The sequence below is a fragment of the Gadus morhua genome, chromosome 14 (assembly GCF_902167405.1).
Source record: "Gadus morhua chromosome 14, gadMor3.0, whole genome shotgun sequence".
NCBI lineage: Eukaryota > Metazoa > Chordata > Actinopteri > Gadiformes > Gadidae > Gadus > Gadus morhua.
In genome coordinates this window covers 5,226,796-5,239,890 of record NC_044061.1, presented here as the reverse complement: position 1 = coordinate 5,239,890, position 13,095 = coordinate 5,226,796, and the positions used below count along the sequence as shown (strand labels likewise).

General features: G+C 46.8%; 1 protein-coding gene across 4 annotated transcripts in view; it reads left to right on the top strand.

Annotated features, from left to right (window-relative positions):
* The window catches only part of cdkl5 (cyclin dependent kinase like 5), a 44,370-nt gene that overhangs the window by 19,196 nt on the left and 12,079 nt on the right, over positions 1–13,095 (top strand). For all 4 annotated transcript variants that reach the window (XR_003979334.1, XM_030376642.1, XM_030376643.1 and 1 more), the window contains exons 6-13: positions 2,171–2,291; positions 2,851–2,910; positions 4,748–4,838; positions 6,711–6,813; positions 7,965–8,051; positions 9,292–9,372; positions 9,969–10,138; positions 12,178–13,091. Coding sequence is in view for 3 of the 4 variants with exons in the window: in XM_030376642.1 (XP_030232502.1) it covers positions 2,171–2,291; positions 2,851–2,910; positions 4,748–4,838; positions 6,711–6,813; positions 7,965–8,051; positions 9,292–9,372; positions 9,969–10,138; positions 12,178–13,091 (1,627 nt within the window). In the remaining variant the exon portion in view is untranslated. The remainder of the gene's footprint in view (positions 1–2,170; positions 2,292–2,850; positions 2,911–4,747; positions 4,839–6,710; positions 6,814–7,964; positions 8,052–9,291; positions 9,373–9,968; positions 10,139–12,177; positions 13,092–13,095) is intronic.

Genomic DNA, 13,095 nt, shown 5'->3' with positions numbered 1-13,095 from the left:
TAATGTGTATCATCTGTCCATCAACGTATAAAGCCCGCCCTTACAATTTGATTGGTCAGATCACTTTTTGATCTGACCTAATACCTCCCAACAAGCTCAATTCCAGACTGAATCTCCCAGACCAAATATTTTGTGGGCGGAGTTCAGGCTGGTATCCAGGCTAGCCTTATAGATCACTGGTGTTAGAAGTTCTGTGAAACCCACTTTCCCATTCTTCTTCACGGTCTCTCCACAAAGGCACCAGCACCTTTAAAATATGTAGACTGCATACTGCATGCAAAAATGATCAGCTGTAACTTCATTGTCATGGAAGTGGGTCAGGGTACAGAGATAGAGTACGGGAACAGAGTACAGTGACTAGTACAGGAAACGGTACGGGGACTAGTACAGGAAAAAGTACAGGGACTAGTACAGAGACTAGTTAAGGGACTAGTACAGGAACGAGTACAGGAAACAGTACAAGGACTAGTACAGAGACTAGTACAGGGATTAGTACGGGAACTAGTACAAGGACTAGTTAAAAGCCTAGTGCAGGGACTAGTTAAGGTACAGAGACCAGGGACAGAGAACAGGGACTAGAGTGGGACAGAGTACAGATACTAGTGCAGCAGTAATTGTCATGGAACAAGAGAGTGCCGGTGAGCGACAGGTAATGACCACTGGGAGGAGGACGTACAAAGCAGCCCAACGCCAGGGCTCATCGCTCCCTGGGTCGGACCACTGATTAACACCACCTGTTCATTTAGTACAATTACCTGTTAATAATTACATCACCTGTTGGTTTGACAACCAAGATGTCAGGTTGGAGGGGGGGGGGGGGGGGGGGTTAAAAGTGTGTTAAAACACAGAGGATGACTCACATCCTCTGTGTGTGTGTGTGTGTGTGTGTGTGTGTGTGTGTGTGTGTGTGTGTGTGTGTGTGTGTGTGTGTGTGTGTGTGTGTGTGTGTGTGTGTGTGTGTGTGTGTGTGTGTGTGCGTAGTGTTGACTAATAACTCTATTCCACTGTGTCTAGTTTTCCTGCTGTCAGAATGTCCGTTTAGTCATAAATAGCATCACCAAGGCAACGTGACACGTTGAACTCCACCGCTGCTGAATAATGGTATTTCCTACCGTGCTGCCAAGGTATCCGGACAGGCCATGTGTGTGTGTGTGTGTGTGTGTGTGTGTGTGTGTGTGTGTGTGTGTGTGTGTGTGTGTGTGTGTGTGTGTGTGTGTGTTTCTATGTATGTGTGTCTTTTTTGGCACGTGTGGTAAAACGTGATTAAAAACCCGTTGCCCCACACCCTGTTTGGTGCATCTCCTTCCTGAATCTCAGCCTCCGACGGTCGGGGTTGCCACAGTGTGTGTGTTTTCCCATCATGCACATGACAATGTTGGAGGGTGGCTGCAGCTAGGAGACATCTCCTCAGGGTCGCTGTAACATAGAGAGTGCCCCATGCTCAGTCCATTCAGGTTGAAGAACTACATTTTGTTTTCTTCTTCATTTAAAGATGCTGCTGGTAGGATTTAAGAGCTATTATTGAATGTAGTTTGCTAGAAATGACTCTGAGAGAGCAATTACCGAGGTTCATTTGTACCACCCTCGCCTCACTTCTAAACAATCAGGACATCTTTCGTTTCGGAGAATTGTCTTTCCTGTCAATACAGGTGTGTTTTTGTAACACAACTCAATAGCTGAGAAACATAGTGAAAGAGAGAGGGAGGGGACGTTTTTTGGGGGTTGTTTCATTTCAAAAGCTCGCATCTTCCTACTAGCGACTCTCTTTTTTTCACCACTTCTGAATCTTAACTACAGCTGTTTTAAAACTGTTCGGATGAAGCTGAACGTTGACGATGTCATTGGGCCGTACACTAACCAATCAAAGCTCGTTCCTCCAGGGGGCTGGTACGAGCTCCGTCCACTCAAGACGAAGCGGTCGCGTAAAACTGTTCCTCCGTTAGGCTCACCTGGGAAAGCCTGGCTAACAGCTGTCTCATGTGTTAGCTGTGGACAGTTCAGACAGCTTTCACATTGCAGGCCTGCTTGTACGGCGGGTACCATGGAGTTGCCATAGCAGACTTGCGGACATAAAGCCAACAAACGTCAACGTTTGTGCCCTCAGAGACAAGTCATTTCTGCTGCGTCGTATGACATTAACATGCGTACGTTGACATTTCTGTTTCTCCAGAACATGCTAGAACTCCTAGAGGAGCTTCCCAATGGGGCGCCCCCTGATAAGGTCCGCAGCTATATCTACCAGCTCATCAAGGCCATCCACTGGTGTCACAAGAACGAGATTGTCCACAGAGGTAGGTTCCGGTTCCCTCCAGATTTCCATGAATCGTAATATATGTAAATATAAACTGGCATGTATGTTAACCAGCGTAAGTATTTAAACGTAAAGTGGGTCAACTTATATAGACGGCAACGTTTACTGAGCTAATTTTCTTTTGCATAAAAGCATCAAGAGGATTGCCCTAGTTTTTATTTAAGATTATATACAAGTAATTACCGATAACAGTTACATTCAGTGAATCAGGGAATCTACTAAATAAAATAAGTCAAATAAATACCTCTTTATTATTAGTAGTAGTAGTATAAAACATATTACTATTATTATCATTTTTATAATTATTATTGTTAATAGTATTATTCAAATATTTAAATTTGGTTATTTTTCTGTCATTGTGGTTGTACTTACTTGATTATCCTACATGCATACTTTATCGATTTTGTTCTATGGATGTTGAGTTGGTGGTTAAAAGAGGAAAATGGTGAACTGTATCAGGCCTATATCCGTATCCGTATATTTGAATTATTTAGCTCAGAATATTAGAACAATGTGTGTTGTCTCTGGTTCCTCCCAAGATATCAAGCCTGAAAACCTGCTCATCAGCTCTGAGGATGTCCTCAAACTCTGTGATTTCGGTGAGCCCTGTCAATTTCTTACACAGGGCAGGGTTGGGTTCCTGCACACACACTGCATGCATATAGTACTGTACTTACAGGGCATAAAATATGTACAGAACACACTGTACACACACTGCGTGTATATCGTACTGTACTTACAGGACATAAAGTATGTACAAAACACACTGTACACACTGCGTGTATATCGTACTGTACTTACAGGACATCAAGTATGTACAAAACACACTGTACACACACTGCATGTATATCGTACTGTACTTACAGGGCATAAAGTATGTACAAAACACACTGTACACACACTGCGGGTATATCGTACTGTACTTACAGGGCATAAAGTATGTACAAAACACACTGTACACACACTGCGGGTATATCGTACTGTACTTACAGGGCATAATGTATGTACAGAACACACTGTACACACACTGCGGGTATATCGTACTGTACTTACAGGGCATAATGTATGTACAGAACACACTGTACACACACTGCGGGTATATCGTACTGTACTTACAGGGCATAATGTATGTACAGAACACACTGTACACACACTGCGTGTAGGCTATATAGTACTGTACACACGTATAGTGATGCCCCATCTCTGAGACCGCCTCCCTTTGGAAACATAGGTGTGTAGGAATGTATTGGAAGTAATCATCTTTTGGCCATTGTTTAGTAATTCATTGTGAGGTAATTGGTTATTATGGGAGACATTGTTGTGTTTGAAGCTGCCGTATTCGGTTCTCGTGTGAGACGTGGCAAAACATAGTTTTCATTAGCAAAATGCAATTTGTGAACTCAAAATGGCAGTGTTCACAAATAGTATCGCTAACAAAAGCCCCATGATGCGTTCTGATGTACACGCACTAGTGATCTCTATGCATTTTATATAAATACATTGTCTGGTTGTTTAATTGTATATTGAGATATTTCCACATATTGGTGGAGTTTTATAAGCTGTTTAGCTATCTATGCGTCGTCATAGCACCCATGTCAGTACTGAGTCAGTGAGATGTGGTTGTTATTCACTGTCAGAGCTGGCCTTGGCTTAATTGCGATATCTACACCCTTAAAATGGACCCACACTTCATTAATTATTTAAATCCTCTTCTGATACACCAAAATCTCATAAAAGCCGCTGTATCAGAATTGGATGGTTGCTCAAAGTAGGATTCATGGCCGTATTGTGCGAACGTAGTTGTTCTCTTGTTGATGAAACAGTATCTATTATTTGGAGTTATTGTTTATCGTGAACCAAAAAACGAACTTGGTTTTATGTGTGACTTAAGCTGCAACAATTGGGGCTAAACTCAATGGAATCATTTTTAAGGGTTAGGGCTATTTTTAATTTTAAGTATACATTATTTAATTCATGGACTTTCTTCTTAAGATTCAAGTTTTGACATGCGTATGCTCGGGTTACAAAATGCCCTCCAGTTGAGAATCACTGTCCTAGCGCACTTTGTAAAAATAAAATTGTTTATTTTGGTAAACATTTAACTTTTTAAAAAGTGCTATATTTATACAAACTCATTAATAATCATATTTCTGCTGTGGTACATCAAACCATGAATCGATATGATATGCCAGTCCAATCACTCCCTTGAGGGGGGTTTGTCCTGTCAATAGCACAGAGGGGGGATAGCACTGTCAATGGCGTAGATCAGACACCTTTCACTACTTACCGTAAAAAAAAGCAAAGGACGGTTGTTGTTTTTGTTATGATGCAAAACCTTTTGTTACTTCTTCCTTCCCTTGAATATCGAATTGTTCTTTACGAGTCATGCTACTATATTCTATAAAGTAAAAGATCTATCTTGTCTCTGTGACTCAGGCTTTGCTCGTAACCTGTCAGAAGGGACAGACGCCAACTACACTGAGTATGTTGCAACAAGGTGGTACCGTTCTCCTGAACTGCTGCTCGGGTGAGTGTGTGAGTGTGTGTGCGTGCGTGCGTGCGTGCGTGTGTCTTGATCTGTTTAAACCTGACTTTGTTTGATTGTGTCATGAATGAGTTTTTTTTGCATACATTTTACTAGGAGTATGATTCAGATGCTTTCATCCAAAGCAAAATGCAGCGGCTGTCATTCTAGGGCAGGGGGGGGGGGTCAGGGCAGCTTAAGGACAACCTACAGGGAGACTGCGCACATCGCGGATCGAACCCAGAACCTTTGTGCTGGGAGTCAACACCTATACTGCTCTTTCCATACTGAGAGACAGTGTAGTGTTGGGCAGCTGCATCCGGATTAAGAAGACGCTATGGAAGGTTTACATAGGCAGTGTTCAAATAGGGCCTGATCCATATACACTCACACACGCACACGCACACACACACACACACACACACACACACACACACACACACACACACACACACACACACACACACACACACACACACACACACACACACACACACTCAGCCTGCTCCTCCTGTCAGCACTTCCTGGCCAAGATGCGCCTCTCTCTTCAACTCCTTCTTCATCGCTGTCCTGATCGTCTCCTCGGCGTCAGACATCAGACACTGTGATTAATGTTATTATCTGCATTCATATTGGAACTGCTATTAGAATTATACAGTTATTATCTGCATTGAAGTGCAAGTGATTACACCCTGTTTCAGCTTGAATATGAACACTAAGATCCATACTATTATTATCATTAATATGGTTGTTATCTGCAATCACTTTGGTACTTGTGTTACCGATTTAAGTCCCTGAGCAAGACACCTCGACCTGTCTGCTCCTGAGCAGCTGACTGTTGCTTTGCATGCCTTGCACCGCACTCAGTGTACGAATGGGTGAGCGAATGGGAATGAATGGGAGACAATATTGTAAAGCACTTTGAGTGGCCACTATCTGTCTATGTATGCATGTATGTATGTATTAGAGCTGTAAGTTAAACGCGTTATTAACGGCGTTAACGCAAACCAAATTTAACGGCGTTAAAAAAATTATCGCGCGATTAACGCAATTACTTTATAAAAAAAAAAAAAAAACATTTTTTTTTTTTTTTTTTTCTTTGGCTCAAAACAAAGAAGCAGTAGCCTGACTGCTATGTTCAAATGACATTTGTTCAAAGCAGTCGTTTAATTGCACTATAGGCTCTTTTTTTGTATCGTCCTGTTTTGATCAGTGTATATGCCAATGTTGTTATCAATAAAAAATCATTTGCACAATGCAAGCCGATGCACTTCACCATGTTGATAAGAGAATTAAAATGAGAAGAATTATGGGACAAAAAAATCAAGGGATATTTAGCATAGAAAAAGAATTTGCGATTAATTAGAGTTAACTATGACATTAATGCGATTAATCACGATTAAATATTTTAATCGCTTGACAGCTCTAGTATGTATGTATGTATGTATGTATGTATGTATGTATGTATGTATGTATGTATGTATGTATGTATGTATCTATCTATCTATCTATCTATCTATCTATCTATCTATCTATCTCGCTATCTATCTATCTATCTATCTATCTATCTATCTATCTATCTATCTATCTATCTATCTATCTATCTATCTATCTATCTATCTATCTATCTATCTATCTATCTATCTATCTATCTATCTATCTATCTATCTATCTATCTATCTATCTATCTATCTTGTTATCCATCTAACTGTTTCTCAGTCAGTCTCTGTCCGTCCGTGTGTTGGCCTACCAATGGCTATGAGTAATTAAGGTTATTGTCCTCTCTCTCTCTCTCTCTCTCTCTCTCTCTCTCTCTCTCTCTCTCTCTCTCTCTCTCTCTCTCTCTCTCTCTCTCTCTCTCTCTCCCTCTCCCAGCGCTCCATATGGGAAGGCGGTGGACATGTGGTCGGTGGGGTGCATTCTGGGGGAGCTGAGCGACGGCCAGCCCCTGTTCCCTGGGGAGAGTGAGATAGACCAGGTCAGTGAGAAGAACCAGACCCCCCCTCCCTCCCACCAGGGCTCCCTGCCCAGCGCTCCTGCACCGGCTCTCTTACACCTGTTCAGACAGTGGCCACTAGGGGGTGCTGGAGCACCAGACTCACACGCACAACACAGATGTATTTTCAGCATTTTCAGCTCTCTTTTATTTTCTGTGATGGATAGACTGCTGATACGTCAATGTATGGATTTCAAGGAGACACCTTTATCCCAGTCTCACACACCAGACTATATACTCGAGGAGGAATATGAAACAAATATACATAACCTAATCATAAAATTAGCATTATATGTCATCAGAGATTAAGGAGTCATGCTCAGTGAAAATACTAACCCTAACTCCTCAAACATCAATGCTAGAATGCTCTCCATTGAAATCTCCATTCCGGATCGGAGCGTTTCACTGGTTTTAGAGTACAATTTCTGAAACAGACTTTAACACAAACACAGCGTGCTGCAGCCATGTGACAAGCAATTTTCTGGATGAACTGAGAATTCCCCGATTATACCCAACCCTAAAAGCCTTATCATCTTTTCGTTAAACAGTGGTAATTATTGGAGTTGCATTAGAGAGATAGAGACAGCTTTGAGCCCTAAGAATTACCAGACAGATGCAGCTGGTCTATAATTTTCTAAAAATATGGGGGGGGGACACACACAACTCTCTCCAATATTAGGAATTTGGACTGCACTACAAATTTAAACAATCAGTGTCAGTGTCAATGATTGTCCCTTTAAGATCTAAGACGGGGTTCTTTAGAAACATGTCCTTAGGAAGCAGGTGTAGGGGTGGGGCAACTTGAGAGGCGGCACTCATCCGGCTCGAGCCAACTGTGTGTTACTATGTAGTATTCTTCCATTGTAAATAATGAAATAGTACTGTACTTTACAGCTACTATACACAATAGCAAATATCTGACATGTGCTGCACCGTATTGCTGTTTTCTGTTCTGTGTACTGTGTACTTACCATTCCCACTAGTTCTTCATGTCTGTTTGGGTCTTCAGTCTGGTTCCATATGTTTTGTTTCTCTGGGTTTCTCATGCTCTTCATGGTTCTCATGGATCTTCGTTGATCTTCATGTCTGGGGTTCTTCGAGGTTACCATGGGTTCTCCTCTGTGTGTTCTCAGCTCTTCACCATCCAGAAGGTTCTTGGGCCACTCCCCGCTGAGCAGATGAAACTCTTCTACAACAACCCACGCTTCCATGGAATCAGGGTAGGACTGGCCCTTAGGTCTCTCTCTCTCTCTCTCTCTCTCTCTCTCTCTCTCTCTCTCTCTCTCTCTCTCTCTCTCTCTCTCTCTCTGTCTCTCTCTCTCTCTCTCTCTCTCTCTCTCTCTCTCTCTCTCTCTCTCTCTCTCTCTCTCTCTCTCTCTCTCTCTCTCTGTCTCTCTCTCTCTCTCTCTCTCTACCTCTCTCTCTCTCTGCCCTTGATCCTTCAGATCTCTCTGTCTCTCTTTTTAGAGCTCTTATTTATTCCAGTCCCCGACTCTCTTCTCGTTGGACCTCTCCGTCCCCCTCCCCTTTTCTTTCACTATTAAGTCCTGTCCCTCCCCCATTCTCTCGTTCTCTGTCTCCCCTCTCCCCCTCTCCTCCTCGCCCCCTCTCCCCCATCTCCCCCTCGCCCCCTCCCTCCCTCCTGATTGCCCGGCTTTCTGCTCCGTGACCGAGTGGATTTCTATGACTCATGATTGGCTGATGTGAACTAAAGCAGCTAGGAAACGCGTCCCCAAAGGACCCAACACGTGTGTGTGTGTGTGTGTGTGTGTGTGTGTGTGTGTGTGTGTGTGTGTGTGTGTGTGTGTGTGTGTGTGTGTGTGTGTGTGTGTGTGTGTGTGTGTGTGTGTGTGTTTGTGGATGCATGCTTGTATGTATGCATGCTCGTGTGGGTTAGTATCTTTGTGAGTGGGTTTGTGTGCCATGCATATATGTGTTTTTGCGTGGGTAAGTACGTGTGTATGTGTGTGTGCCCGTAGGTTTCTGTTTGTGTGTCCATGAATGTATTCGTGTGTGAGTGTGTGTGGGGGTTTCTGTTCATGCACGGTTACGTAGATGTCGTGGAGTGGGATCTGAGGAGCTGGATCACCAGCCAGGTGTTTAGTGGATTAGCACATATTGCTAAACCACATTGAATCGGAACACACCAAAAATAATAATCGCCTCTCTTTATCTCGATCTGTCTTTGCCTTACTGCCTCTGTCTCTTCATCCCTCTCTCTCTCTCTGTCTCGCTCTTCATCTCTCTCTCTCTCTCTCTCTCTCTCTCTCTCTCTCTCTCTCTCTCTCTCTCTCTCTCTCTCTCTCTCTCTCTCTCTCTCTCTCTTTCTCACAATCTCTCACTCTTCCTCTCCCTTGCTTTTTCCTCCCTTAGTTGTCTATTTCTCCAATCTCTCTCTCTCTCTTTCTTCATCCTATATGTTCTCTATATAACTCTCCCTCCCTCCCTCTCTCCCTCCAGTTCCCCTCGGTGTCTCACCCCCAGACGTTGGAGAGAAGGTACCTGGCCATCCTGAGTGGCCTCATGTTGGACCTGATGAAGGTGAGACCACATAGCTAGCCTTTCCGCTCTTTATTTATAGTCATCACAAATAGAGAGAGGGAGGTGAGAAAGGGAGCCATATGTTCAGGCTCCATCGCTGGTGTGGTTGTCTGTATCGTTTTGGTTCAACCAAACCTTTTGATAGATACGGCTAGACTCAGTTTGACCTCAAGACTCAGTTTGACCCCCCCCCCCTCCAATCAGAACGCCCGGCAGGGAGTTGAGTTCACGACGAAAAAGGAAAGTGTAGCATTCAAGGCAGTTTTTTCTCATAAATAGACTTAATAAAGACGTTCAAAGATTAACAGATATCTGGACAGAATGCTTTTCTCAAAGGGGATTAGGTTCTTGCTTAGCTTCCAACCGGGTATGGCAAGAGTAAAGATAGTCACTCTCTGATTGGCTGCAGCTTTATGAACAACATAAGGCTGCATCCATGTTTGGGAATCATTATCAGTCTGGCCTCCAAACCAGTGAAGGCCAGACTGATATTTATTACGAGCGCAAACTTGTGTTTCACAGCTAGAAACACTAGTATGGTGAGAAAACTCAAACTCCACCTCTTCCTCCTCCTCCTCCTCCTCTTCCTCCTCCAGAACTTGTTGCTGCTGACTCCGCCTGAGCGCTACCTGACGGAGCAGAGTCTGAACCACCCGGCCTTCCAGCCCCTCAGGCCGACGGAGAGACCTCCGCCCACCTCCCCGGTCCCGCCTCGCTCCTCAAAGAGGAAGACGCACCACCACGGGGAGAACACTGTCCCCACCAGGTAGGTCTGACCGCCCCCACCCTCACCACCTCCACCTCCACCACCTCCACCACGGGGAGAACACTGTCCCCACCAGGTAGGTCGGACCGCCCCCACCCGCACCACCTCCACCTCCACCACCTCCACCACCTCCACCACGGGGAGAACACTGTCCCCACCAGGTAGGTCTGACCGCCCCCACCCTCACCACTACCACCTCCACCACCTCCACCACCTCCACCACGGGGAGAACACTGTCCCCACCAGGTAGGTCTGACCGCCCCCACCCTCACCACCACCACCTCCACCACGGGGAGAACACTGTCCCCACCAGGTAGGTCTGACCGCCCCCACCCTCACCACCTCCACCTCCACCACGGGGAGAACACTGTCCCCACCAGGTAGGTCAGACCGCCCCCACCCGCACCACCTCCACCTCCACCACCTCCACCACGGGGAGAACACTGTCCCCACCAGGTAGGTCTGACCGCCCCCACCCTCACCACTACCACCTCCACCACCTCCACCACGGGGAGAACACTGTCCCCACCAGGTAGGTCAGACCGCCCCCACCCGCACCACCTCCACCTCCACCACCTCCACCACGGGGAGAACACTGTCCCCACCAGGTAGGTCTGACCGCCCCCACCCTCACCACTACCACCTCCACCACCTCCACCACGGGGAGAACACTGTCCCCACCAGGTAGGTCAGACCGCCCCCACCCTCACCACCTCCACCTCCACCACCTCCACCACCACCACGGGGAGAACACTGTCCCCACCAGGTAGATCAGACCGCCCCCACCCTCACCACTACCACCTCCACCACGGGGAGAACACTGTCCCCACCAGGTAGGTCTGACCGCCCCCACCCTCACCACTACCACCTCCACCAACTCCACCACGGGGAGAACTCCGTCCCTACCAGGCAGGTCTGTCCTGAGATGTGTGAGTATTGTTAGAAGATCATTGGAAAACCTAGAAGCCCTTTTCTATTTCACCAATATATTCGCTCAGTGGTCGATGTACTTGTACACTTATTTAAGACTTGGTCGTACCACAGAACAGCCTGAATGATGGGTGGCATGAAACAGGCGTACAGATTTACATTTACATTTACATTTAGGGCATTTAGCAGACGCTTTTATTCAAAGCGACTTACAATAAGTACATTTGTCTTAAGAAGTTCATCGATATATCGCTGTCGGTACAGAAAGGATGTTCATAGAACCAAATGAAAGTACAACAATCGCTAAGCTAACCAATTCCCCGTGTTACAGCAATGATAGCAGCTACTGCAATTGCTACACAGTTAAGTACTTCAATACAATACAATACAATACAATACAACACAACACAATACAGTGTACAATGGTGGCCAGAAGGGGGAGGGTGGCTATGCAGAGTCGAGGTGGACTCTGAACAGGTGAGGGTTTTTTTTCGGAAGATAGTGAGCGACTCTGCGGTCCTGAGAGCGGCAGGGAGCTCGTTCCACCACTGAGGTCCCAAAACCGAGAAAAGTTGTGACTTTGCTGACTTTTCTTACATATTCATCATCTTGCAGGTTCTGAGCATTTGTTGGCTGCACATTCATGGATCTCCTGTTCCCTTAAGTCCCACAGCTTCTCCATTGCGTTGGAGATCTGTTGTACTGTAGAAACTGTAATGTTCCTGGGGCCGCAAACACATCTTTTGGCTCTCAGACTCTCAGACACCTGCTTTTGAGGCACTCATTTGGGTTCATCCTTTTCTGTCCAATTATCTGTGACATGAAAGACTTCACAGCATTAATAGAACCTAAGGGGACTCGAATAACCATAAAAAAATTGTTAAGATACATTAATATCATGAGCGGTAAATGCTTTTCCCAGGGAAATTCAGTCAAACCGGATATCAGACCTGAGGACATTTTGCTTTGAGACTCTTCAATGATTCTTTGCCACTTCATGAGAAACCTGATCGTTTTTTAATTCTTAGAGTAGTATGTTCAACAGGCCAACCAATAGATTGTTGCTGTTATTAGTTATTCATTTTAGTTTATTGTTCCTGTGTCCCCAGGAATCACGCTAAGAGCACCAGCCACCGGCACTCCAACAGTAAAGAATGTTCCAGCCTCCCGCGCCACGGTGACCTGCACCACCTCAGCAACAGCAGCTTCCTGAACGGCAACAAGCCCCCCCCCTCCAGCCTCAGCCCCACCCTCCACCCCAAGAGCCAGTACATGTCCCAGACGCTGAACCGCTCGCCGGCCAGGAGCAAAGACCTGGCCAACAACAACCTGCCCCACCTCCTCAGCCCCAAGGAGCTCAAGGGGAAGATCGAGTTCGACTTCAACCTGGGCCCCTCTTCCAAGCTGCCCGAGCAGGGGCCCCCCGGGGCCAAGTACGGCCACGGGAAGTCCAGCTCCTCCCGGACCCAGCAGCCGCCGCCGCAGCCACAGCAGCCCCCGCCGCAGCTGCCCCAGCAGCCCCCCAACCGCAACCCCTTCCTGGAGGGCAAGACCAACACGCTGCAGAGCTCCGGAGCCGACAAGCAGCACGGCCGCGTCCCCCACAACATGGCCGACTCGGCCCACGGATCCATGTCTTCCTCGTCCAAGAGCTCCGCGTCCTATCTCAGCCTGTCCAAGAGCCACAGCGCCCTGAGCGACGCCAAGTCGGTGGGGAACCTCAGCGAGGGCCGGCTCCACCCGGACGACACGGGCTCCAACGCCGCCGCCGCCGCCGCCGCCGCCGTCGGGGTGGGCGTGGCCGTGCCGGGCGCCCGCTACTTCCCCTCCAGCTGCCTGGACCTGAACGCCCCCGCCGTGGGACCCCCGGCCCAGGGAACCCTGCCGGGGAGCCCCTCGGCACGGCACAGCGACCGGTCGGGACACAGCCCCGCGTCGCGCAGCGGGGGCAACGGGCGCATGGAGAGCAGCACGCTGGACTCCTCGTCCAGACACAAGTCCAGACACAAAGCCATGGCTCCAGGTCG